This window comes from Chiroxiphia lanceolata, chromosome 28 (assembly GCF_009829145.1).
Source record: "Chiroxiphia lanceolata isolate bChiLan1 chromosome 28, bChiLan1.pri, whole genome shotgun sequence".
Classification (NCBI taxonomy): Eukaryota; Metazoa; Chordata; class Aves; order Passeriformes; family Pipridae; genus Chiroxiphia; species Chiroxiphia lanceolata.
In genome coordinates this window covers 3974437-3997887 of record NC_045664.1, presented here as the reverse complement: position 1 = coordinate 3997887, position 23451 = coordinate 3974437, and the positions used below count along the sequence as shown (strand labels likewise).

General features: G+C 56.0%; 1 protein-coding gene across 1 annotated transcript; it reads left to right on the top strand.

Moving 5' to 3' along the window:
- Positions 1-17386: 17386 nt before the first annotated feature.
- Positions 17387-22398, top strand: DUSP26 (dual specificity phosphatase 26). Its single transcript, XM_032712691.1, has 4 exons — positions 17387-17604; positions 19934-20206; positions 20858-21066; positions 21662-22398. Exons 2-4 carry the CDS (start codon positions 20028-20030, stop codon positions 21859-21861), a joined length of 588 nt encoding a protein of 195 aa, XP_032568582.1. The 5' UTR covers positions 17387-17604; positions 19934-20027; the 3' UTR covers positions 21862-22398.
- The last annotated feature ends 1053 nt before the right edge of the window (positions 22399-23451 follow it).

Genomic DNA, 23451 nt, shown 5'->3' with positions numbered 1-23451 from the left:
GCCTCCAGAGCAGATCCCTCACAATCTCATCATGAATTATCCAGAGCCCTCTCAGGGAGGGAGGGTGGCAGGGTCCTGTAATTTATCTTGCATGAAATGAGCTTGTTTGAATGGACTGGAAAAGCCAAGCCATTAATTCAGAATAGCTTCTGGACTCTGCAGAGCTGCAATTCCATTCTGCATATCCACTGCTGTAAAAGTTATGGGATTTTAATACCCTTTCAGGTTTTATTTTTTTTTATTTTTTTTTTATCTTGTCCTGCTGCAGACTCTCTGCTCTGGGTGTTCTGGATGCTGCTTCACCTCACAGCAGCCTCCTGTGAACAACAGAGTAAGTTTGCCCAGCGTAAATCCTCTTCTTTAAACTCATTAAAGTGTGCCAAGCCTCTCCAGGAGCCATTTGACAAACTCCCCTGAGCGGCAAAGGAGTGTTTATTATGATTATTATTACTATTATTATTTTTCTCCCAGCTCCATCTGTAATGTAAACACCATTACATTTTAATTATCTGTTTGAATAGGAGATTTAAGCAGCGAATCCCCGCAGGAACCTGGCCGGAATACACAATGGAATTCCCCTGGAATGTCACTCCTGGAGGTGAGAGCTGCTCAGGGCTGAGTGTCCCGGGCATCCCGTGCCCACAAAGCCTTTGATCCCACAGAGGTGGGGCTGGAAGTGGGTGGATCACCCCCTCCAACGGCGTGTTTTCCAGCCCTGTGAGGGGAAAAAGGTGCTGGCAAAAGGCTGTTTCTCCCCCTGGGGTGGAGGGGTTGTCACTCATCCCAAGGAGAAGGGGCTGGGAGCTGGAGCAGCAGCAGCATCCTCGAAGGGAGGGAGTGGGAAGGCAGCAGTTGCCATGGAGCCGTGTCTGAGGCTGGTACCACGATGGCAACCACGGGTCTGAGATCCCACAGGCAGCATCCCAGCACCCCTGTGAGGGGGAAATATCCCTCTCTTTAAATTTAGAAGGGCGCCACAAACTCAGGGGACAGGTGAGCAGAGGGGCTGCAGGTGTGTTATTGAGATTGGAAATGCTGCCAAAAGGAACCCAGATGGAGACCAAGGAGGGAATGAACTTTTGCAGAACCCAGGGAATCACCTCTCCCTTACTTCTTAAGCATGAAGTAAACTCAGCTTGGTGACCCCTCCTTCACCCCCCTGCCCTGGGGCAGCTCTGTTTGCCAGCCCTGCTCTGTGTTCAGTGCTCTGCACCTTCCATCAGCACCAACCTCCTCGAGTGAGAGGCAGGAACCCGGGCTGGGTGTTCACCACGAGCCTCCTGCCTGCCAGGAACGGGGCAGGACGATTCCCAGTCCCCTCCCAGTCCCCTCCTGCCCTCACCTGTGGGGAGGATGGACAGCAATGCCAGGAGTCTGCTGGCCTGCAAAGCTCTTCCTCCACCTCCTGTGCCCCAGGAAGGTCGGCAGCCCCCCAAAGAGAAGGTCAGCACTTCAAAATTAAGCTTTCCCAGAAGAGGCCCTCCTGCTTCCCCGAAAAGCCTCGGAATTTAGAATTCCTGTGGGAGGGATGACACCGCTGAAGATGTGAGATGAGAATATTGACACCCCCCGGGGTTACCAAATAAAAAAAAAATTGATTTTTAATAACTCTAACCGTGTCTTCAGCTTTCATTAGTCTCCTCTTCGGCTTTTTAGTGCCGGGCATGAAGAATATGAGGATTTGAAGAATTAACTGAATTAATGAGGGTTGATTATTAATGTTCAGAGCTCAATAAAAAAAGAGAGAGAGAGGGGGAAATAAAACACGCCAAAAAATGAGCTGGAAATAAGGGCAATCTTTCATCCCCCCCAAACGAGATACATTGAATTATTGCCGTGCTTAAAACTTGAAGCACCGAGAGAATGGAAATAAATACCTCCCATTAGCTCCAGGGGGGCCTGGGAAATCTGCAGCAGGGAAGTGTCCTGGTCAGGGGATGACAGGGTGAAAATGGCTGATTCTGTGGTTCTGTGATTTTGTGGTCCTGTAATTCTGTGGTTCTGTGATTCTATGATTCTGTGGTTCTGTGATTCTATAATTCTATGATTCTGTGATTCTGTGACTCTATGATTCTGTGGTCCTGTAATTCTACGATTCTATGATTCTGTATTTCTGTGATTCTCTGATTCTGTGATTCTCTGATTCTATGATTTTATGGTTCTGTGATTCTATGATTCTGTGATTCTATGATTCTCTGATTCTGTGATTCTATAATTCTATGATTCTGTGATTCTGTGACTCTATGATTCTGTAGTTCTGTGATTCTATAATTCTATGATTCTGTGATTCTGTGATTCTGTGATTCTATGATTCTCTGATTTTATGGTTCTAACTGAGGGGGAGACACTCGTTGAGAGCCAGGAGAGGGAGCCAGGATGTGCAGCAGGTGCCTGGGGGAGTGCAACAACTCTTGTCTGAGCTCTCCCAGACCTGGAAACCCCTCCCAGTGCTTGAAAGGTGGAGAAATCCCATTTGGGTGCCAGCAGCAGTTCCCTGTGCTTTGCTTTGCTGGTTTATCCCTGTAGGAACTCTAAAACCCAAGGGCTGAGTTTTCCCCTGCACTGCCCCAGTCTGGGCTCTCAGGGAGGGGTAAATCCAGCACACAGTGCCCTGGGGTGAGGGGACACTCAGTGGTCCTGCAGCCTCAGATCTCATGCTGGTTTTGCTCCTGGTTAAGGTCCCTCCCCACCCAAACCATTCCATGATCCCACGACTCTCCTCACCCTCCTTCTGTCCATTTGTAGGGTGAGGAAATGGAATCCACCTGCAGGGAAAACTCCCTTCCTCGTGGCCCCTGACCCAGAGAGGGACTGTCTGCAGGAAGAAGAGAAGGGACTGTTTTTCACGTAGGAAAAGCCTCCCTAAGTCTGGGAACCCAGTAAACAGTGACAGCCCTGGAAGGAGATTTAGAGATGCAGGAGTGCTGACAAAGGCCAAGCCTGACCCATTTATCTCCCAGCCCCTCTCAGCATATTTAGCAGCACCTCACCAAATTGGAGCTGAGGAATTTAAATGATGGCCTCCTCTCCCGCTCTGGCTTTTTTAATTTCCCATCCCTTGGATGCTCGTGGAGTGCTCCTCATCTCCCGTGATGGATGAGGTGTCTGCCCCCAGCTCCACACAAGTTGTTTGCAGAATGGTCATTAGGGGTCTGCTGGCTTTAATTAGGGGGAGACACCAGATGAGGGGGGCAGGCAGGGAGCTGGGGGGCCCAGGGCCAGATCCAGCTCTGCAGGTGGGGCCTCAGGAGAGTGGAGCAGAGCTCCTTTAAAACCCTTTTGTGCTGCTCCACTACCAGCAGAAATCACTCCGTCAGTGGTGACGCCTCACGAGGGCTGATCCAGCTCATCCTCTGCAACAGACAGGCAATTATTCCATAAACTCCATTTTATTTTTCGCCCTGTGTCTTCCCTGATCCTCAAACCATTAAATATCAACTCCTTTTGCCTTTTCTTTTTTTTTTTTTTTGCTTTTTTGGTTTTCTTTTTCCCCCGGAGCCCGAGTGTTCCTGTTCGTAACAACCCAGCTCCACCACTCCCCCACAAATGACAGGCTCCATGTCGTGCCAGGGGAAGGTAAATTAACTGCATTTACTCCTCTGAACACAGCAGCTGACACAGGCATCCGGGTGGTTTTTTGAGCACCTGTCAACTGAGGTGCCTTGGATGGATAAACCTCCCCCTGGAAACTCAGAGGAAAAGGTGTTTGCTCTGTGTAGCTCCTGGGAAATGAGGAGCCCTGTTAATTAATCAATCACTCCTTTTCCAGGAGAGGTGTCAGGATGGGACCAGAGCCAGCCAGTAAATGTGGGAGCAGGGGAATGGGGCTGGAGCAGCAGCAGGAAACAGGATGAGGGAGAGGAGGAGGAGGATGGGTTGGACCTGGGATAACCTGTCCCAGGGCTGGCCAAGGCCCTCCAGGTCAGCTGGAGCTTATCCACAGCAATGAGCACCAGGAATGGCCCTGCTGACAGTCAGCAGGCTGTGCCAGTGTGAAAATCACTGCAGTGTGGGGATTTTAACATCCCTTTAGGTGCCCAACAGCCTCTGAAATCCGTGGCAGTTGGATGCTGGAAGTCCTTTAACCACAGCAGATCCCACTGGAAGCCAGGGAAAAGAGTCCAAATAGTGCTGCTGATGGCAACAGGCATTCAGGGGAGATGGGAATGGGAGGCAGCAGCAGGGAGTGTTTGCTGTGGCCCTGCTGGTTCCCTCCAGTGTTACCTCCCAGCCCCACCACACCTCCAGGTCCTTCCCCAGACCCAGGGGCTGCTCAGATGGAAAACTGGAGCCATAAATTGCTGCCAAGTGCTCAGCCAGGTCAAGGGAAGGAGTCAGCAATCCCTGGGCAGTTTTATGATCTAATTTAACTCCTCGAGTGTATCAGTCTGGAGTTCATATAGTCCCTGACATATGTGCTTGGCCAAAACCTGGGAACAGGAATGTGTGGGTGGCAGAATAACTCTGGACAAGACAGGAATATAGAGTCTTATCAGCAGAATGAAATCAACCCTTTATTGGCTTGAATTGCTTCCCTTCCCTGTCCTGCAGAGCCAGGGCTGCACTGATACAGATCAGCTGAGTGTTCTCCTCAGGGCAGCACTATCAGCAGGGAATAAAGTCCTCAGAAATGTGCATTAATCATCTGGGAGGGAGAGTTTGCACCCCCAGGCACAGCTGAATTTTGCCTCGAGGTGTGTTGGTTTTGTCTCCAAGTTGAAACAGCAGCTGGCTCAGCACAGCCAAAGGCAGAGCTCCTGGCCAGGAAGGTGTGGAGCAGCAAACCCAGGGCTAAGTGTGGCCAGAGCCTTCTCACATTCCCTTCCAGCACTGGCCAAGGGCAGCCTGGGTTCTGTTTGATACCCTGGGTTCTGCCTGGCACCCTCCCTGTGTTCTGACACCCTCCCTGCCTACAAAACCACGAAATAATTGTTTCAGGCTTTGAGTCGAGGGCCAGAAAACAGCTGGGGGGAGGAATTGAGCTCCAAGGTGTCTGCTGGGGTCATGGAACGCCACAGCAGCTGGAATTTTCCTGCAGTTGATTTCCTAAAGGCAGCCTGTGGCCTGTGAGCACTGAAAGCTCCTTTAAACAAGGAGGATGAGCCTTCCCAACACCCCTTGATTGGCAATTGTGATAAATCCCTGTAATTGCTATTGACTGCTCCTAGGGTTTTCATTTGTTAAAGACCTTTGCTGGAATGACAGGGGATAAAACAGGAGGAAGGGAAAGCTGCAGGAAATGCTTGTCCTTGCAGAGTTCCCTGAGCAGATCTGGGATGAACCACAACTCTTCCCCCTCTCTCCTCACCAGCACCTCACTCCTCACTCTCAGATCATGCCCATAGAAGTGCTTTTTGTTCTCTTTTCCTGGCCAGGTCCTTTCCACCCTGGTCATTTATAATTCAGTCCTTGTGCTGGAACAGGGAGCAACGTGTGCTGGAACCACATGGGGTTTGGTCAGAGGAATAAAATATTTACAGATGTGAACCCTTCCACGGGTCTCTGCCCAGCACTGAGAAATTATGAAGCATCACCCAGAAGCATCTTGATCTCTTTTTTTTAAAGACTCCCAAGTTTAGCAACGCTGAAAGGCCCCCTCAGCTTCATCCTCTGCTTCTGCAGGTCCTTGCTTCGTGTTTTCAAGCCTTTTTTTTTTTTTTTTCATTTCCCTTCCCCTTTCTTTTCAAGAAGAGTGGAATTTGCGTGATGTTCTTGCCGTGATTCAGCTGCTAAAATTGCCAGGAAGAAATCAGAGCTGAGATGAAATAGGAAAACAAGGAACATTAGTACACCACCCCCCCAAATCAATCAGGGGTTTGCAGAGCCCTGATCTCTGAGGAGTCTTTCCAGGGCAGTGTGGAAGCTGCTCTTGCCTCAGAGCTTCCAGGAGGAGAAGAACAAGGGCAAATGGAACCTGCAGATGGACTCTGAGTTAAAGCAGCAGCAGCTGGGAGGAATCCTGGGCTCTGCTGCACCGACTTCAGTGGGGTTTGGAAGGAGCAGAGGAGGGAAACGGCTCCAGAGCTTTTTGCTTCCATTAAGGAACAAGAGGACGGGCCCAGGTCGCTGCAGAGCCCCTTTAACAAGCAGGACACACATTCCAGAGCTGCAGAGCCCTTCCCCACCGTCCCTGAGCCATCACAGCAGCTCTGTGTTGTTGTAATCCGGGTATTAGTGGCTTAATCCTCCTCCTCTGGAATTCCAGGAGTACACAGGACGGATTCCTGCTGCATCCTGCACTCCAGCCAAAGCCTGGAGAGGGCAGGCTGTGGATCCCAGCAGGCACAGCTCCAGCAGGAGTAATCTGGGGGAGGAGGGAGGTGAGGGAGCAGGGAAAGAAAGAGCTCCTCCAAACCCTTCAGCTCCTCACTTGGACACAGTGAATGAGATATTTAAATACGTTGCCATGGAAACAATCAAAGAGGGGGGGTCCTTGTGTGTGTGTGTTTGGGTAATCCCAAAGGGGGTATTTAACTGGAATCAACCACAGCTTTTTAACTGTGTTTTACATTGGAGAGAAGTAAAAAAGAAGGAGCTGCCAGAAAAGGAACATTAAATAAAAGGGGGGGGGGAAAAAACCAAAAAACCAACAACAACCAACCCAGCCCACGTGAAACGAGATGGGGGGGGAGAAAGGGAAATCAAAAGAATAAATTTGCTGTAACTGGTGAAGGATTCATTAGGGTTCAATCTCCCTCCTGTTGACATGAAGGAGTCTGATGGAGGTCCAGCCCAAAGGCAGAGAGAACATCCCTCCCTCTCCCCCTCTCCCTGCTCCCAGGGGACCCAGCAGCTGGAAACTGGAAACTTCTCCCCAACTCCTTGTGTTTTCCCTCGGAGCTGCCTCACCACAGCATTTTTGGGGCAGGAACAGCCCCTCTGGGCTCCTAATTCGCTCTTCCTGCTGTCAGTGGGAGTGTTGGGGTTGCTGTTTAAACTGAAGGACGCTGTTGGCTCAAGAGCAACCTCAGTGTGGGTAAACTTGGGAAATTAGAGAGACACCTGCTTTGGAAAGGCTCGTCCTGGACTGAGGGCACTGGGAGAGGAAGCCTGATGGTTTTAGTAGGGCATGAATGGAATTGTGTCTCAAAGATCCGAACCTCGGGGTCCAGAAGGTCTTTTCCAACCCCTTGCTCCCACATTCAGTGCTCTCCTGCGTTAAAATGAGGTGTCCCAGGGTCTGAGTGACAGGGCAGGGGGGGTCCAGTCAGGCACCCAGGGAGCAGGAGCCAGTTCCTGACCTCGTGTGAAGGGACAAGATGACATTTGGGATTAATTCCGCATGGACAGAGGTGCCAGAACACGCAGGGGAAGGGAGGGCAGTGATCCCAGATGGCAGGACCAGGCTCAGAATCAGCTCACAGGAGGGGTTGGGAGGAGTCCAGCAGCTCTTCAAGGGAAGGGACTCACTCCAGGTCCAGTTTTAGGGCTATTTTTAGATACTGCACATTCTCACCCTCCTCTGGAGAGGAAAGGAGGGAATGCTGCCTGGTCCTGCTGCCTTCCTAAAGCACTGGGAGCTGTGGTTGGGTGGCTTTGCCATCGTTAATAACCACTCTTGGACTCGTAAGGGCAGTGTTTAAGAGCTGGGAATGCCCAGGGAGGTGAAGGAATCCAAGGCTGAGCAGGACCAAGCTAATCCAGCCCCAGCCCGTGTAACCTTGCAGGCTGGCCCTGTCACCCTGAGATCTGAGTGCAGAGGCTGTGGCTGGGATGGAAGTGCCCTGCCCAGCGCTGTGCCAGTGCCCAGAGCCTGGCAGAGCCCAGCCTCGGAGAGCCTGGCACGCTCTCAGGAGCAGCTGCACCTCGTGGGCCAGAAATTAGGACGCCCTGAGCTCCCATCAGCTCCCATCATTATGTTCTGGCATCATCCTCCCTCCCTTGACTGGATCTCTCAGTTTCCAAACCTCAGCTCAAGCACAGAAACCTCCCCTCGCTTCTCCCCCCTTTTCCCCACAACCCAAACTCCTCCTGCCAGGCTTTCCCTCACCCCTTCACTCCCCCATCCACTCCTTGCACCTCCCCTGAGGGAGAGGAGCAGGGAAGAGGAAGATGTATGGCTGGGACAGGTTTCCCCCCCCCTCCCGCCGAGGGTTAATTTTAAATTTAAAGCTTTGCTCCGGACGACAATGGTCGGTCGTTAGCGCCCCTGGAACGGGGGCAGCACAAACCAATCCTCACCAATCCTCGTGAAAAACGGCGCCGGGGATCGGGAGCGATCGGGATGCAGACGGGGAGCCGCGGCTCCGGGCGTAAAAATGATGGATGGATCATCCCCGGCATCCTTCCTTCCCTCCGCCAGGGAGGCTGACGGGGGCAGCGGCTCCTTGTGAGGGGGATAATGGCAGGAATGATGTGTCTCCAGGAGATTCTTAGGGATTTGTGCGCACGGAATAAATGGCCACTGTCACTTTTGGGGAGAAAGGCAGTCCCAGGCAGCGGAAAGAGCTCCCCAGAGGGGAGAGAACAAAGGGCTGAGCCCGGAGAGCCCAGCCCTGCCTGGGAGAGGCACCGGCTCTGCTCCCCCTCGGCCTCCGGGTGCTCAGCAAGGCAGGTTGGAAGGGAACAGGAGCAGCTCTGGGTGCCCAGACTCACCAAATCCCTGCTAGTGTGACGGCAGAACAGCCAGGGAAGGGCTGGGAGGTGCAGATCTGCAGGTCTGAACCCTGGCTTGGGGAGCCCTGCAGTGCTGGGCTGTGCTGCAGGGCACACACAGGATAGTGGGCACAAGCTCACTTTGGTCCTGAACCGACTCAGATTTCCTACAGGAACGGTGTAAACCAGCTCAGCTCCTCCTGCCTCAGCTCCCTGCCTGCAAACCAAACATGCTCTGTCTCTGTTCTCCCTTGATTGCTCGTGTGCCAACCCTTTGGGGCAGCCACTGCTCCCCTCTGTCCCTGTGTGTCACAGAGCTCCAGAGAGTGATCCTGCAAACACGGGAGCCAGTGACTCACACAGACCCAGTGACTGTCACACCAACCCAGTGACTGTCACACCAACCCAGTGACTGTCACACCAACCCAGTGACTGTCACACCAACTCAGCCCAGCCTTTTGATCCTGCTCTGCTTCCCCTTCAGTGCCACACTCTGGGATTTATCCCTGCCAGGGGATCTGGGGAGAGACCCAAGGGTCCCTCAGGCACCGACAGGAGTGAGGGACTCTCCCTTTGTGAGTCATCTGTAAAAACTTGGGGCCTTGCACAGAATCTTTGTGGATTTTCCCTTCAGAGCCTCCATGTCACACTCTGTGTTCCAGTGCCAGGGATGGCAGTGCTTGCTGTTATCCTCCTTCCCCACGTTTTCCTGCTCCCCCGTGGGCATCCCTTTGAACACCTGCTGCAGGTGGCTCAGACCCACCCCCCTCAGATGTGAGAATATTTCCGTTAAACGTGCCAGGTGTGAGGAGGAGATAAAGGCGGTTCCTGCAGTGCTGCTGCTCCTTGGATGTTTGCCACAGCCCCAGGCCTGGCTGGGCAGCGAGGGCTGGGCAGGAACACTCCCCTTTGGCAGAGCAGAGATGGCCACGGCCAGAGAGGTGCCAGGAATTCTGCACTGGGATCCCTCCAGGGAAATCAGGGAGGGAGGGCTCTTGCCCAGGCAGCAGCTCTCGCTGGGCTCAGCCAAGTTCTCCCCAGTTCTCCCTTCCCCTGTGGAATGGCAGCAGCTGGGAGCAGGGTGGTTTGTTTGGCCTCTCATCCCTCAGCGTGATGGATGAGGATGCTGATAAATTGCTGCCTCCGAGAGAAAGTCTATTTTTGGTCCTTAGCTCCCATCTGTGGCTCTGTGAATTGTCCTCCCGCTCACCTGCTCCAGGAACAAGTGCTGAAGGCTCCTGGAGAGTTGGATGCTGTGCCCAGGGCCTGGGGATAAGGGCTGGGGATCTTCTGCTCCCTTACTGGGAATAAAAGGGAATTTCTTCCCTGCTCAGATCCTCCTCGTGGGGCACTGTCTCCAAGGAAGCTCCTCAGAAATGCCCCTGGGGCTGCCTCAGATCCTCATGGATTTCACGGCCCGTGAAGTGCCCAATCCCTGGGCATTTCCCAGCTCCAGAGGCGCTTCATTCCCGAGGGACTGGGAGCTGCTGGAGCCTCCAGGTCAGGGAATCACAGCTGTGCATCCCTGGGGAGAAGGGACATGGAAAACAGCCCCATTGGGACCAGGAAAGCTGTGACACAGGGCCGGGTTTGCCTCAGCCCCCTGCACGACTCTGCAGCAGCCACTGTGTGTTTAATTTTCTCTCCCCTTCCTGAGCATAATTCCTGTTATTTTCCGTCTCATCTTCGCAAGACAGAGCCCGGGATGGGTTTGGATACCTGCATCCTGTGCCTGCGCATCTCCCGGTGCCATGGGACGCTGATTTCATTTGGGTTTCTAATTTATTTCACAATACCGTGGAATAATTAGAATTATTAAAGCCAAAATGTTCTCTGCTGCCTGTTTCCATTAGGCAAAGCAGCTCAGACTGCCGGGTCTTTGGGGAGGGAGGAGAAGGTTTGTTTTTTACCACCTCCCAATCTTTTGTCCTTCATGACCTTTACATTTTATTATTTTTTTTTTTGCTAAAATTAACATTCATGCAAAAAAAAAAAAAAGGAGAAGGGAGAGAATTGGTCTCTCTGCCCGTTGCACCAAATATTCCTGCTGAGGAAAGGTTGTTCCTTGCACACAGGGCATTTTGGAGGGGGGGGGAAATCTGCCCTTTCTCGGGCTAAATCATCAGCTCTGATGTGTTTTCCTTCTTCCCTTATTGCTCTGCTCTCCTTGGAACACGAGTACTTTCCGTGTTGGCTGTGACATTACTGCCTGTGCCGGGAGCAGATGGAAAGCCTGGCTGGAGGTACAAGTCATGTTCCCATTAAGAGCCAGCAGTGAGATGTGATGGTTCCTAATGTGACCCTTCGAGTGGTTGCCGGAGCTGTTTCTCAACAAAAAAAAATAAATAAATAAACAAACCCTGAAACTGAAAAAAAAAAAAACACCCAAACAAACCGAACCAACAAACCTGAGGCACAGCAAAGTGTGCTGGTGAAATCCTGCCTGGGAGGTGTGGAGAGTTTTACAACTGGCTTTGGGAATTTTTTTTTTTAGCTTTTTATTGGAATAAATCAATCAATCGAGAGCTTTGCTTTGGGACAAGCAAGGAGGGATTTGCATACTGGGAAATCGAGCAGCCAGGTTTTTCAGGAGGGCTGTTCCTGGATTCAGAACATCACTTTGGGGTCTGAATCAGCTGGAGCAAATCAGCCCCATGGAGTCTCGAATGCCCACGAGGAAAATGAGGATTTCTGGCTGCTGGGGAGAGCCAGGGGCTGTGGGAGGGAGCTGGCACTGGGGCTGAGCTCCAGCCAGGCCACCCTTCTGGATAAGTGGATATTAAAGTTCACATCCCTTAACTCTTGCCTTGCCAAGGCCTTCCCAAGCTTCCCAGAGCGGCACTGCTGGGATTGTTCTCCCCCAGTTCCAGCTCCTTCCCTCCCTCCCTCCCCAGCCCTGCCCAGGCAATTGCTGTGGGAGAGCAAACCCTCAGGGTTTGGATCAAATTTTGGATCAAGGCACAGGATCCCGGGATGGTTTGGGCTGGGAGGGACCTCAGAGCCCACCTCATCCCACTCCCTGCCGTGGGCACCCACTGGATCGGGCTGCTCAGGGGAAGGGAGGAAAAAATAAGGGAAGAGAGGTGATTTTGACTCATTTCACTTGCAAGTGCAGTGCCTTAACGCTGCCACATCTGCGGGAGCCCTCGAGCCAGGGAGGGATTTTAAAAGCTCTCTGTATCAGAGCCTTTCCCTCGTCCCATCCCCTGCTTCCCTCCCCAGCCTCCTCATCCCCTATTCAGGGTGAGCCTTTGTCCTCCCCGTGCCCAGCAGTCACCACCACGGCTCCCTTCATCCACAAAGAGAAACCTTATCTTCTGATGGACACATCCAGCACATTCTCTGTGACATTTAAATCTCCCTTTGTAGCCAGCTCAGATATTTTCGCTGTTAAAAGGAGCGGCCCAGCCGGGTGATTTCATTACTGCAAATGTTATTACAGTGAAAGCCTGTTTAAGACATAATGTCACTGAAGGGAAAATAGGATCTAGCAGCAAGAACAGCCTGATGGAGGGTGCTGGGTTTCATCACAGCCTGAAAGAAACCTCTCAAACATCAGACCTGCTAATGGAGCAGCTTTTTTCCTCCATCGAATCAAACCAGCCACTTCCTCAAAGCCCTAAGGCGAGGAATTAGAAAGGAGATTGAATGGAATTAGGCACCCAACTCCCTCTGACTTTATATTTGAGCTCCTAAGCTGTTCTTGCTGCTTTAGAAATTCGAGCTGAGCTGCTGGGGTTCTCAGAGCCACGGCCACGCTGAATGGAGAGGCTTTGTGGGAACAGCAGCCACGGGCCTCTCCAAGGCCCTGCAGCTCCCTGTCCGTGGCCACAGCCAGAGCTCCTCGGCCCAGGAAACCACCACAGACACGTCCCAGCCTCCCTGGATGAAGTCACTGGGAATCTGCCAAGGACTTGGCCCCGATTCCCACCCTGACGTAGCTGCAAATCCTTTCTCCTCCGAAGCAGATTTTCCCAGAGGGGTTTTGGATTTGCCAGGAGTAAAAACCTGAGCTCCTGCAGTCAGGGGGTGTCACGAGGGCTCAGCTCAGAGTATGGGGCTCTGGGCACACGGGGAGGGTGGGGGGGAGAGAGTCACAGGGACCCAGACCCTGCTCCCACCCCTGTGCCCTGTGGGCTCTGCTGGCTGAGCCTTGGCTGGCTCTGTTTGAACATCACTGTGCTGTGCAAGAGAGATGTGACCTTCATCTCAGCCTCCAGAGAGTGTGAGGAGCTCAGAATCCCTGTTAATGGGGCTGTGGATGTCTTGGCTGTGCTGCCTTTGGAGGGGGGAGCAGCTGGAGCAGTTCTCTTCCATTTGTTCAGCTGGAGAAGGGGAAGAAGAGATTAGAGGAGACCTCACGGCAACCTCCAGCCTCCTCCCAAGGGGCAGCTCCATCCCTGCCCTCTGGGAGCAGGGACAGCACCCAGGGAATGGCTGGAGCTGTGTCAGGGCAGGGTTGGGTGGATCTCAGGACAAGGTTCTTCCCCCAGAGGGTGGTTGGGCACTGCCCAGGCTCCCCAGGGCAGTGGGCACAGCCCCAAGGCTGCCAGAGCTCCAGGAGGGGTTTGGATGATGCTCTGGGGCACAGGGTGGGACTCTGGGGATGGGCCTGTGCAGGGTGAGGATTTGGACTGGATGATCCTTGTGGGTCCCTTCCAGCTGAGGATATTCCATGATTCTGTGACCTGACACCTTCATGAGGGTTGGAACATGATGAATCTCAGGTCAACACCACCCCTCCCACCAGCCAGGAGAAGGCCTGACCTGTACCCCAGCTGCTCTGCTGACAGGCTGTGACAAGCTGCAGTGTCCAGCTCGGCAGAGAACATCAGGATTTCACGGCATATTTTACCACCAACTTTCTGGTTGGTTGTTTGTTTGTTTTTTCAGGTGGTTTTCTTCCTTTGATTTTTTTTTTTCTTTTTAAACCTCCTTGCTCTGTAGCAACTTCAAGGTATCCTGGGCTGCTCCTGACCCGAACAAGGCAGAGCACGACAGGAAAAATGCATCCAGGAGCAGGTCGGAGTAAGTGCCCATAAACACCCTGAGTCTGCAGCAAAGCAGCTGCCTCCCTCCCTCCCTCCCTCCCCCTGCACGGGGCCCGCACAAATTGAGGCTCTGCGGGTTTTACAGCTGTCAGACAATGAGCCCGGTGCCGGCTATTTCCTCCTCCTTTTCCTTTCTTTTAATGGAAAACAGCTCAGCGCTGCCAGGGCTCAAGTGGCCCCTCCAGCAGAGAATCGATGGAGCCCCGGGCTCTGCTCTGGGGCTGGGCTGGGCACACAGGGCTTGTGTTACTGCTCATCCTCCCTGCCAAGGCTCCCCAACCCTCCAGCACGATTCTTACAGGCAGGCAGATATTTATTTTTGGTCTGGGAGGGGACTGAAGAGCACAAAACTGCCCCAGAGGTGCTGGGGGTGAAGGGGATGGGGAGGGTGGGCTGCACGTGGGGAGAAGCCCCTGGCAGGGTGGGCCCCTTGAGCTTTGGGGTTTCTGCCCATGCTCAAGCAGAGCAAAAGAAATCCTTATCCCTGACCTAAGTGCAGGCAAGTGAAGAGTGAAGATTAGTCTTTATTACATCACTGCTTTGATAAAGGGTCGATCCCGCCCTGGGCTGAGTGACCACACGACCTCAGCCTTTGGGATAAATCCCCTGTGACACACTCTGAGGCAGAGAAGCCACCTCTGCAGTGCTTCATCCTCAGTGCTGTCAGGGGACAGCCTGTGCCACAGGGAGCTGCAGAGCCCTGGCACAGGCTGCCCAGGGCAGTGGTGGAGTCACCACCCCTGGAAGTGCTCAAAAAACATGTGGATGTGGCACCTGGGGACGTGGTTCAGTGGTGAATGTGGTAGTGGAGTCACCACCCCTGGAAGAGCTCAAAAAACATGTGGATGTGGCACCTGGGGATGTGGTTCAGTGGTGAATGTGGTAGTGGAGTCACCACCCCTGGAAGAGCTCAAAAAACATGTGGATGTGGCACCTGGGGATGTGGTTCAGTGGTGAATGTGGTAGTGGAGTCACCACCCCTGGAAGTGCTCAAAAAACATGTGGATGTGGCACCTGGGGACATGGTTCAGTGGTGAATGTGGTGGTGGGTTCGTGGTTGGACTTGATGATCTCAGACATCTCTTCCAACCTTAATGGTTCTGCAGTTTTCCTCCCCAGGCTGGTGGGTTTTGCCCCTCAGCTGAGCCCACAATCCCTCCCGGGCACTTCCAGTAAATCCCATTTGTGCAAAGCCCCTTCATCGTGTGGCTGGAATCATGGAATTGTTACAGCTGAAAAGACCTCTGCAGAGGACCAGCACATGCTGGGTGGAACATGGAACATCTCCTCCTTCTGTTTAGGACTGGGGGTAACAAAGTCTGGCTCCTGTGCCTTCCAGGGGGCTTTGGACACGCAGCACCCAGGGAAGGGGTTGATCCCTGCCCTTTAATCTGGGCTGTGAAGCCCGCGGTGGATTTGGATGCACAGGGAGCAGAACCGGGGAACGGCAACTTTGGAACTCTCCAAAGCCTCCCTTCGTTTCCCTGGGCTGAGTTTTCCGCGCCTGACAGTGCTCAGAGGTGATTTATGTATAACCAGAGCAGCCTCCAGTGGTCGGATCCACGAACTTTTCCAGCAGCCCTTGGTCGCGGCTCCCAAGCCCAGCCGGGGAGGGGCGGGGAGGGGGAGAGCCGGGAGCAGGGGGCTGCCAGCAGGGATGTGGGGATCCTCTGCCGGTGCTGTCCCACCACATCCAGCCCTCCAGGTGCCCGGGAGGGGCGGGGAAGGCAGATCCCACTGCTCTGGGCTCCCACATCGCCTGTCCCTGCCCAGGAGTGGATGGTCCTGCTGGGTTTGTGGGCTCAGGGGCAGTGCAGGGACCCAGCTCGCAGGGACAGGAGGGTGCAGGATCCCTTGGAGTGCTGTCCTGCACCTGGAGCTTCCCAGGGGGAACAGCTCGGAGAGAATCCCTGCCAGGAAAGGGATGTTTGGGGGGTCTGGCTTTTAAATTCCCTCCCCATGCCTTGGCCATGGGTTCTCAGAGCAGTTCTTGCTTCCCAGGGCAAAGCAGGGGAGGGACAGGGCTGTGCCCTGGGGGTGCTGGGAGGAGCTGGGAAGCTGAGGATGTGTGTGAAGGTCACAGCAAATCCCGAGGGGGATTTGTGCCTCCCTGAGCCTCTGGAGCAGCTCCAGGCCTGGAGAGCCTCGTGTCTCCAGGGACAGGAGCTTCAGGAGCAGCACTGGGAGCTGATAAATCCTGCCAGGGAGCAAGGGGCAGCTCAGGCTGGGCTCCAGCGCTGATTTTATGGAAACAAGGAGAGGAGGTGAGGCAGAGAGGTCTGCTCTGTGTCTGAGAAAAGAGGCAGAGGTCTGGTCTGTGTCTGAGGAACTTTCCTTATCAAAAGGCAGATTGGTGACACTTTTCCTCGATGCAGCTGCCCAGGCATTTCAAAGCCTCTGAAATTTCATTATCTAAGGAGCAGTCCCTGGCTTTGTTGGGGACTTCTGGCTGCTTTACAAAGCAATTCCAGCATTATTATTGGAACAAAAACATAACAACTACTAATCCTCTGCTTAAATGACCAGTGAGTTCCCCGCAGGCAGCGCTCTGCCAAAACATTTATCCACCTAATTTTATTTCATGTAGTTTCTTTAAATTCAGATTTAACCTTTTGTGATGGGGGTGGGAGGCACTTCTGTTCAAAAGCACACTGTACAGCCGCCTGGGAATGTAATTCCCTGGTGCAGGGGAGGGAGGGGGCTGCTGCTTGTCCACGTTAAAAGGTGTCTTACAGAGCTGTGAAAGGACAAATTTCCTTTCAGGTCACTCAGTGCCTGTTTTTTGAGGGAGTGTGGCCAGGCAGAAGGGAAAAGCTGTAGGTAAGTGGAGTCAAACCCCTTTTTTCAGGGGGCAGGACGGGCTTTTCCCAAGCTGGCAGCATCGCCCAGCCACGAGACACTGTTGGCTCAGCCAGGACCTCCTTGCTCATCCTTGGAGCTTCTGAGGCTGTATCCTGGGAAAAACACAACCTCAGCTGAAAATAAACCAGGGAGACTTTCCCTGGTTCCAGTGGAACAGGACTGGGGGAGAGGGTGCCAGAAATCTCGAAAGGTGTCATTTAGCCTGGAACGGCTTCTCTCGGCTCTCCCTCGGCTTGTTTTTCCCACCACACTCCCACTTTCTGATTTGAGTCAAACTTTTCTCTGGAAAGCCGGCGCTTCAAAGGGGGAGAAGGGAGCGGATCCTGCCTGGGAAATGTTTAACTGAAACATCGCACCACTTGTGAAATGAACGGCGTCGTTTAGGAGCTGTCAAAACAAAACCCTTCCATCTTCCCAGTTTCCTCTTTCTTTTTTTTTTTTTCCTCCCTCCCTCCGTGGAGAGAACAACAACAACAACAAAAAAATTAAAAAAAATTCCCTGCCTTTGACAGTAATTTGTAAATACTTTGTTCCCTGTCCAGGAATGAGATGATCCTTAAGGTCCCTTCCAGCCTGAACCACTCCACGATTTTATTTTCTATCATCATATAAACCCTCTCCCCCCCCCCCCAAGGTTTATATTCCTTGCAAATGAATAAAATATAAAATATCACCGAGCCCTGGCCGTGCAAAGGGACTCTGGTTGGGGGGGGGGTTAGGGTTAGAGGGTGAGGTCAGCTGTGTAAAACAGCTGAGGATTCATCCCCTCGAGATTCCCGGTGTGGGGAGTCATGGCTCGGGCAGCACTTTCTCAGCTCGCCCTTCTTCCCTGTTGCTGTGCAGGAGGAGGAGGAGGAGGAGGAGGAGGGGGAGGCAGAGCAGGGCTGGCAGGAGGGTTGGGATGTGCTGCTGCCATGGGCTCCTGCTCCATCCATGCACAGCGTGAGATAAACAAAGCTGCCTCTGGCCATGTCATGCCTTAAAATAGATGTTCATACATCAGCCTCTCTCTCCAGCGGCGGCGGCAGCGGCGAGACATGGCCGACTGGAGCTGAGCCTGCCCCCGCTCCCAGAAGGAATCCCAGCCCTCGCCAAGGTAGGGTGAGGGGTGGGCGTCCCCTCCCCGCCGGGGCTGTGTGTCTGTCTGTCTGTCTGTCTGTCTGCCGGGGCGCACCCAGGGCGAGCCCCCTCCCTGCCAGCCTGGCACGGGGGGTCTGGAGCTGGCACGGGGGGAGCGGGGAGTGACCCCTCTTTGCAGAGGGGGTACATCCCGTGCCTGGGGGGGGGTTGGGTGCCCTGAGTGCTGGGGGAGCAGCTCCCAGCCCCGGGGTGTGGGGCAGTGTCCCTGTGACACCTCGGGGGGGCTGGCGTGGGGCTGTGCAGGGGGTGGGATGCTGGAGGCAGCTTTGGCCCAGGAAAGGTGTGGATTGCTGGTTTTCCAGCTGTGGCAGGAAGAGGGGCTGCAGCTCCTCCAGTTCCAGCCTTCCTGCGTGATTCCATCGCTTTTCCAGACCCCCCTGCTGCTTGTCTCTCAGTGCTGGTGACATGTGGCTGTGCTGCAGCCAAGGTCACCCAAGGTTTGAGGGCCCTGCCCGGTGCCTTTCCCCGGGTGGGCTCTGCCAAGTCTGAATTCCCGGCGTGGAGGAGCCCAGACGTGCTCAGAGCAGGGTGAGATCTGTGCTGGGGGCCAGGGACGGGCAGTTTGGGCAGGGCTGACCTGCCCTGCACAGCTCCCCGGGGTCTGGAGTGCCCCCCTGGAATGGGGAGTGGGGAGGGAGACATCCCTGAGCCTCCTCCGAGCTCCCCCGTGTCCTTGCAATGCTTTTCTCCTCACGTTGCCAAGGAAGGGCTGGAATGGCTGGAGGCTCCTTCCTTCTGCTCTGCTGGCTGGTGCCTCGGGCAGCACGTCCCTCACGGGCTCTGCTCCAGCCTGGGCAGCCCAAGGTCGTTGTGTCCCCCTCTCCAGTCCCAGGGACAACTGGCCGGGGCTGGGCTGGGCTTGGGAGTGGGAGGGGAGGTTCTTTGGGCACCCCCCAGGGTGGGAGCGATGGGAGAAAGGGAATTGATTCCCGTGGGAGGGACTGTCATTGGGGCAGCAGCAGAAAAAGGCCCCTCTGACCACATCTGGCCCAGGGACTGTGACCTCCCAGGGGGGAGGGTTCCTGCAGATGTGTGACAAACATCCCAACGATCCAAGGGCCTGGGAGCAGAGCTGTTGTGTCCTAGAGGAGCTGCTGTATAAAAGGAGCCCTCTCATCCCCTGGAGTTAACTCTTCCCAGCCCAGCCCAGCCCTGGCTGTGCGGGTGCAGCAGTAGCAGCACTGCTGTGCAGGGAGGGGTTAATCCTGCCTCTCCCTCCCCGGAGGGCTCTGCAGGAGCCTGGGTCCTGGCCAGGCTGCCTGGTGCCATATGGAATCCTCCACCTGTCTGGGGCTTTCTCCTCCCCAGCCCTGGTGTTTTGCCCAGACCTGGCTGCCTTTCCTCGCCTCTTGAGCACAGGTTTGGCAGCACCAGCCCCGGGCTGGCACTGCCCCAGGGCCCAGGAGGAAGGTGGTCCTGTGCAGAGCATCTCCTGCCAATGTGGCCTCAGCCCAAAGTCGTGGGGCTGGAGCAAAAGCAAAAGCTCAGCCTGTGGAGGCTCAGCAGTCTGGCTGCCTCGCCAGCCCTGGCAGCACCGACTTCTTCCCAGCAGTTTTCCTTCTTGGAAGGGATGCAGGGGATGCTCGGCCTCACGCTGGGAAGCAGTGGGGGGCTGACCTGACATGGGGAGGGTGAGAACTGGCTGCTTTGGGCCAGTATTTCTACAAAAGGGACCGAGTGAGAGGTCCCCGGTTAGAGCACCACAGAATCCCAGGATCACTGAGGTTGGAAGAGCCCTCCCAGCCCATCGAGTCCACCCTGTGCCCCATCCCCACCTCATCCCCCAGCCCAGAGCACTGAGTGCCACAGCCAGGCTTTCCTTGGACACCTCCAGGAGTGGGGACTCCTCCCTGGGCAGTTCCAATGTTTAACCAATGTTTAATTTTCTAGGGAGAAATCCCTCCTGATGTCCAACCTGACTTTCTCCTGGAACGGCTTGAAGCCATTCCCTCTCCTCCTGCCCCTTGTTCCCTGGCAGCTCCCCCCTCCTGTCAGGGGGTTGCAGAGCCAGAAGGTCCCCCCTGAGCCTCCTTTTCTCCAGGCTGAGCCCCCCCAGCTCCCTCAGCTGCTCCTGCTGCTCCAGCCCCTTCCCAGCTCCGTTCCCTTCCCTGGACACCTCCATCCCTGAGCCTCCTTTTCTCCAGGCTGAGCCCCCCCAGCTCCCTCAGCTGCTCCTGCTGCTCCAGCCCCTTCCCCAGCTCCCTGGACACGCTCCAGCCCCTCAGTGTCTCCCTGGCACCGAGGAGCCCGTTCTCCTGACAGCATCTCCCCTGCTTCCCTGGCAGGACCGTGGGTGGCAGCGGCAGCAGAAGTGACCTCCGGGCCCCCGTGCGGCCTCCTCGCCCCCACAGGTATGCTGGCTGGGTGTCGGCAGCTCCCATGGCCTTCCTGTCCAGGTTCTACAGGGCCAGCAGCAGGTCCCCCAGCCGGGCCCCGCGGGAGGAGCGCGGGGGACACCCCATCCTCAGCGTCTTCGAGCTGGAGAGGCTCCTGTACACGGGCAAGACGGCCTGTAACCACGCTGATGAGGTGTGGCCAGGACTCTACCTGGGAGACCAGTATGTACTGGGGACAGGGGGGAGGGACGGGGCTGCTTTGGGGAAATCTTGGGAGGGGGAAAGTTGGGAAAGGGAGGGAGAAGAGGATGCGGTGGGTGTGGAACACTGGGAGAAAGGAAGGAGGACTTGGAAGTCCTTCCCAGCAGGGCTGTGAAGAGTTCACAGGATCACGGAATAGGCTGAGCTGGGAGGGACCCACAAGGATCATCCAGTCCAACTCCTCACCCTGCACAGACCCATCCCCAAGGGTCACCCCCTGTGCCCCAGAGGATCATCCAAACCCTCCTGGAGCTCTGACAGCCTTGGGGCTGTGCCCACTGCCCTGGGGAGCCTGGTCAGTGCCCAACCAGCCTCTGGGGGAAGAACCTTGTCCTGAGATCCAACCTGAGCCTGCCCTGGCACAGCTCCAGCCGTTCCCTGGGGTCCTGTCCCGGGAGTTCAGTGCCTGCCCCTCTTTTTCCCCTCCCCAAGAAGCTGTATCCTGCTGCTGTGGTGGGGTGTGTATGGGGTCAGGGACTTAAAACCCGAGAATCTTCAGGACCTGGTGGTTTTCCTCCGTGCCCACCTCCGTCGGGCGGGAATGCTGGCACGGGACAGCCTTTGGGAACTCGTGAGGGGTCTGAGCCGTGCCCTGTGGCCCGCCCCGTGCAGGGATATAGCCTCCAACCGGCGGGAGCTGGCCCAGCTGCGCATCACCCACGTGCTCAACGCCTCCCACAGCAAGTGGAGGGGGGGGGCCGAGTACTATGAGGGCACCGGGATCCGCTACCTGGGCATCGAGGCCCACGACTCGCCCTCCTTCGACATGAGCCCCTACTTCTACCCTGCTGCTGACTTCATCCACCAGGCCCTGAATGAAGGTCCGTGGGCAGGGGTTCTGTGGGGCAGTGGGGAGCAGCGGTGGGAAGGGAGGCAAGGGGGAGGCTGGGTTGACACCCCGTTGGCTCAGCACCCTGGGAAACGGCGGGGTTTGTGGGGTGGTGCCTCCTGCACGGAGGGGACAGGGTGGGTGGGTGGGTGACCCTGGGGTCAGCTCGTGGTGCTGGTGACACCAGGGCAGTGGGTTTGACCACACTGAAGAGCTGGGCTCCATGATCCCTGGGGCTCCCTCCCAACCCAGAACATCGTGGGGCTCTGTGAGAGTGCTGCCCCGCCAGGTCATGGCCCCAGCCCGTGTCCCGTGCCCCCAGCCATGGCTGAGCCTGTTCAGCCTGGTTTGGTTCAGCCTGGTTTGGTTCAGCCTGGTTCAGTTCAGCCTGGTTTGGTTCAGTCTGGTTTGGTTCAGTCTGGTTTGGGACACCACAACAGGCTGATGCCCTTTGCCACCCCACAACTGGGACCCTACACCCGGGTGCTGCTCACCTGAGCCCCCCCCAGCTCCGGGTGAGCCCCCGGGCAGGTTCTCGGTTGGGATCGGTGTTGTGCCATGACCCAGCCCCTGTGTTTGCCCCCCAGGGAGGATCCTCGTGCACTGCGCTGTCGGGGTGAGCAGGTCGGCCACCTTGGTCCTCGCCTACCTCATGATCCGCCACCACATGCCCCTCGTAGAAGCCATAAAGACGGTCAAGGACCACCGTGGCATCATCCCCAACCGCGGCTTCCTGCGCCAGCTGGTGGCCCTGGACAATGCCCTGAGGCTGAAGAGGAGCTCCTGAAGGAGGAGGAGGAGAAGGGGGGGGTGCTGTGGTGGGAGCAGTGCCCACCCCGTGCCCGCTGAGCTCAGACCAGGCTCTCTCTCCCCACGGCGCAGTCGCTCGGCAGCTCGTGGGTCGCCTCAGCCCAGGGGGTGCCCAGCCCTGCCAGCCATTCCCAGTGGTCCGGCACAGCCCCTCCACCTGCAATCCTGCCACCCAGGCAGGCCTGACCAGAGCCTCCCTCCCAGCCTGCTCGCTCCAAGATGCCTCCGGAGGGACTCGGCCCCACCTCACAGGTCACTCCATCCCCGTGGGCTCCAGGAGGCCTCCGAGGCCTCGTTCTCCCTCCTGGCAGATGCCTTTGCCGAGCCAGTCCCGTCCCTCCCTCGCCGGACACCGAAGCTCTGTGTGTCCCCTGTCGTGTCCCCCCCTGTGCTCTCGGTGTGTGTAGCCTCGTGAACCAGGCCTGGTGTGTGGGCTCAGCCTCCCGTCCCAGTGTTTGGGTGTTCTCCATGCCTCGTGTCAACCCGTGAAAATAAAGGCAGTGCTAAGGAAAAATCCGCCCCCCCTTTGCCGGCTGGGACCTGTCATGGGAATGGGTGGCAGAGCATCACCCCAGGTGCTCGGGGCTGGGCTGGATCTGATCCCCCCCAGATCCTCAGTGCAGGGGTCAAACCTGAGCCCCCACAGTGCTGGGCATCCCCACTCCTTCCTCTGCAGCAGTGGGGACAGAGGGGGGCTCCTGGTGGGGAGCAGAGCTGGGCTGGCACTCACAGGGGCTCCATCCAGCACCCAGCTCCAGCCAAGCCTGCAACAAACCCCTTCCCCCAGTGCTGGGCCGAGCCCGGGAGGGTGGGCAAGGCCAGGAGCGGGTGTCTGTGTGGCAGGGGCGGCCCCAGGGTGCCCCACAGGCTCCCAGCACTCATTGTCCTCCCGCTCTTATTATAGCTCCATTCTTCCCGCGCTTCCGGAGGGCGCCGGAGCAGCGCCGGCTGTGCTGGGATCCTGTAAACACGGAGGGAGAGGAGCCCCGTGGTCACCAGCCACCTGCAGGGGCCACAGCTCGGAGGGAGACGCCGATCATAAAGTCATTTAGGTTGGAAAAGACCTCTGGGATCAAGTCCAGCCATCCCCCAGCTCTGCCAAGGCCACCACTAAACCCACGCCCCCAAGTGCCACCTCTCTGTTAAATCTCTCCAGGGATGGGCATCCACCACTGCCCTGGGCAGCTGTGCCAGGGCTGGACAGCCTTTTCCATGGATATCCAGCCTATCCCATCCCAAACCTGAGACTGAGAGCCTCCAGGAGCCCGGTGCCCTGTGGGGAGGGGTCCCTCAAAGGGCTGGTCCGTGCCCGAGGACGGGCTGGGCACCAGCCAGGTGGCATTTGAGGCAGGTGATCCCCACCTGGATCACGAGTGGGAGGGCGGGATCTGTTTCCTGGGACACTCACCATGGGATGCTCAGGGCAGGGACATCCCAGGATGCTCAGGGACACGTCGGGATGCTCAGGGACACCCGTGGGATGGGCTGGGACACCCGTGGGATGCTCAGGGCTGGGACACCCATGGGATGCTCAGGGCTGGGACACTCATGGGATGCTCAGGGACAC

What these genes read in the sequence shown, in the direction of transcription:
- DUSP26 (XM_032712691.1), top strand. Translation starts at nt 20,028, where the DNA reads ATGGCCTTCCTGTCCAGGTTCTACAGGGCCAGCAGCAGGTCCCCCAGC. An exon ending in GGACTCTACCTGGGAGACCA is followed by an intron (nt 20,207 to 20,857) that starts GTATGTACTGGG and finishes CGCCCCGTGCAG; the next exon opens with GGATATAGCCTCCAACCGGC. An exon ending in CCACCAGGCCCTGAATGAAG is followed by an intron (nt 21,067 to 21,661) that starts GTCCGTGGGCAG and finishes TTTGCCCCCCAG; the next exon opens with GGAGGATCCTCGTGCACTGC.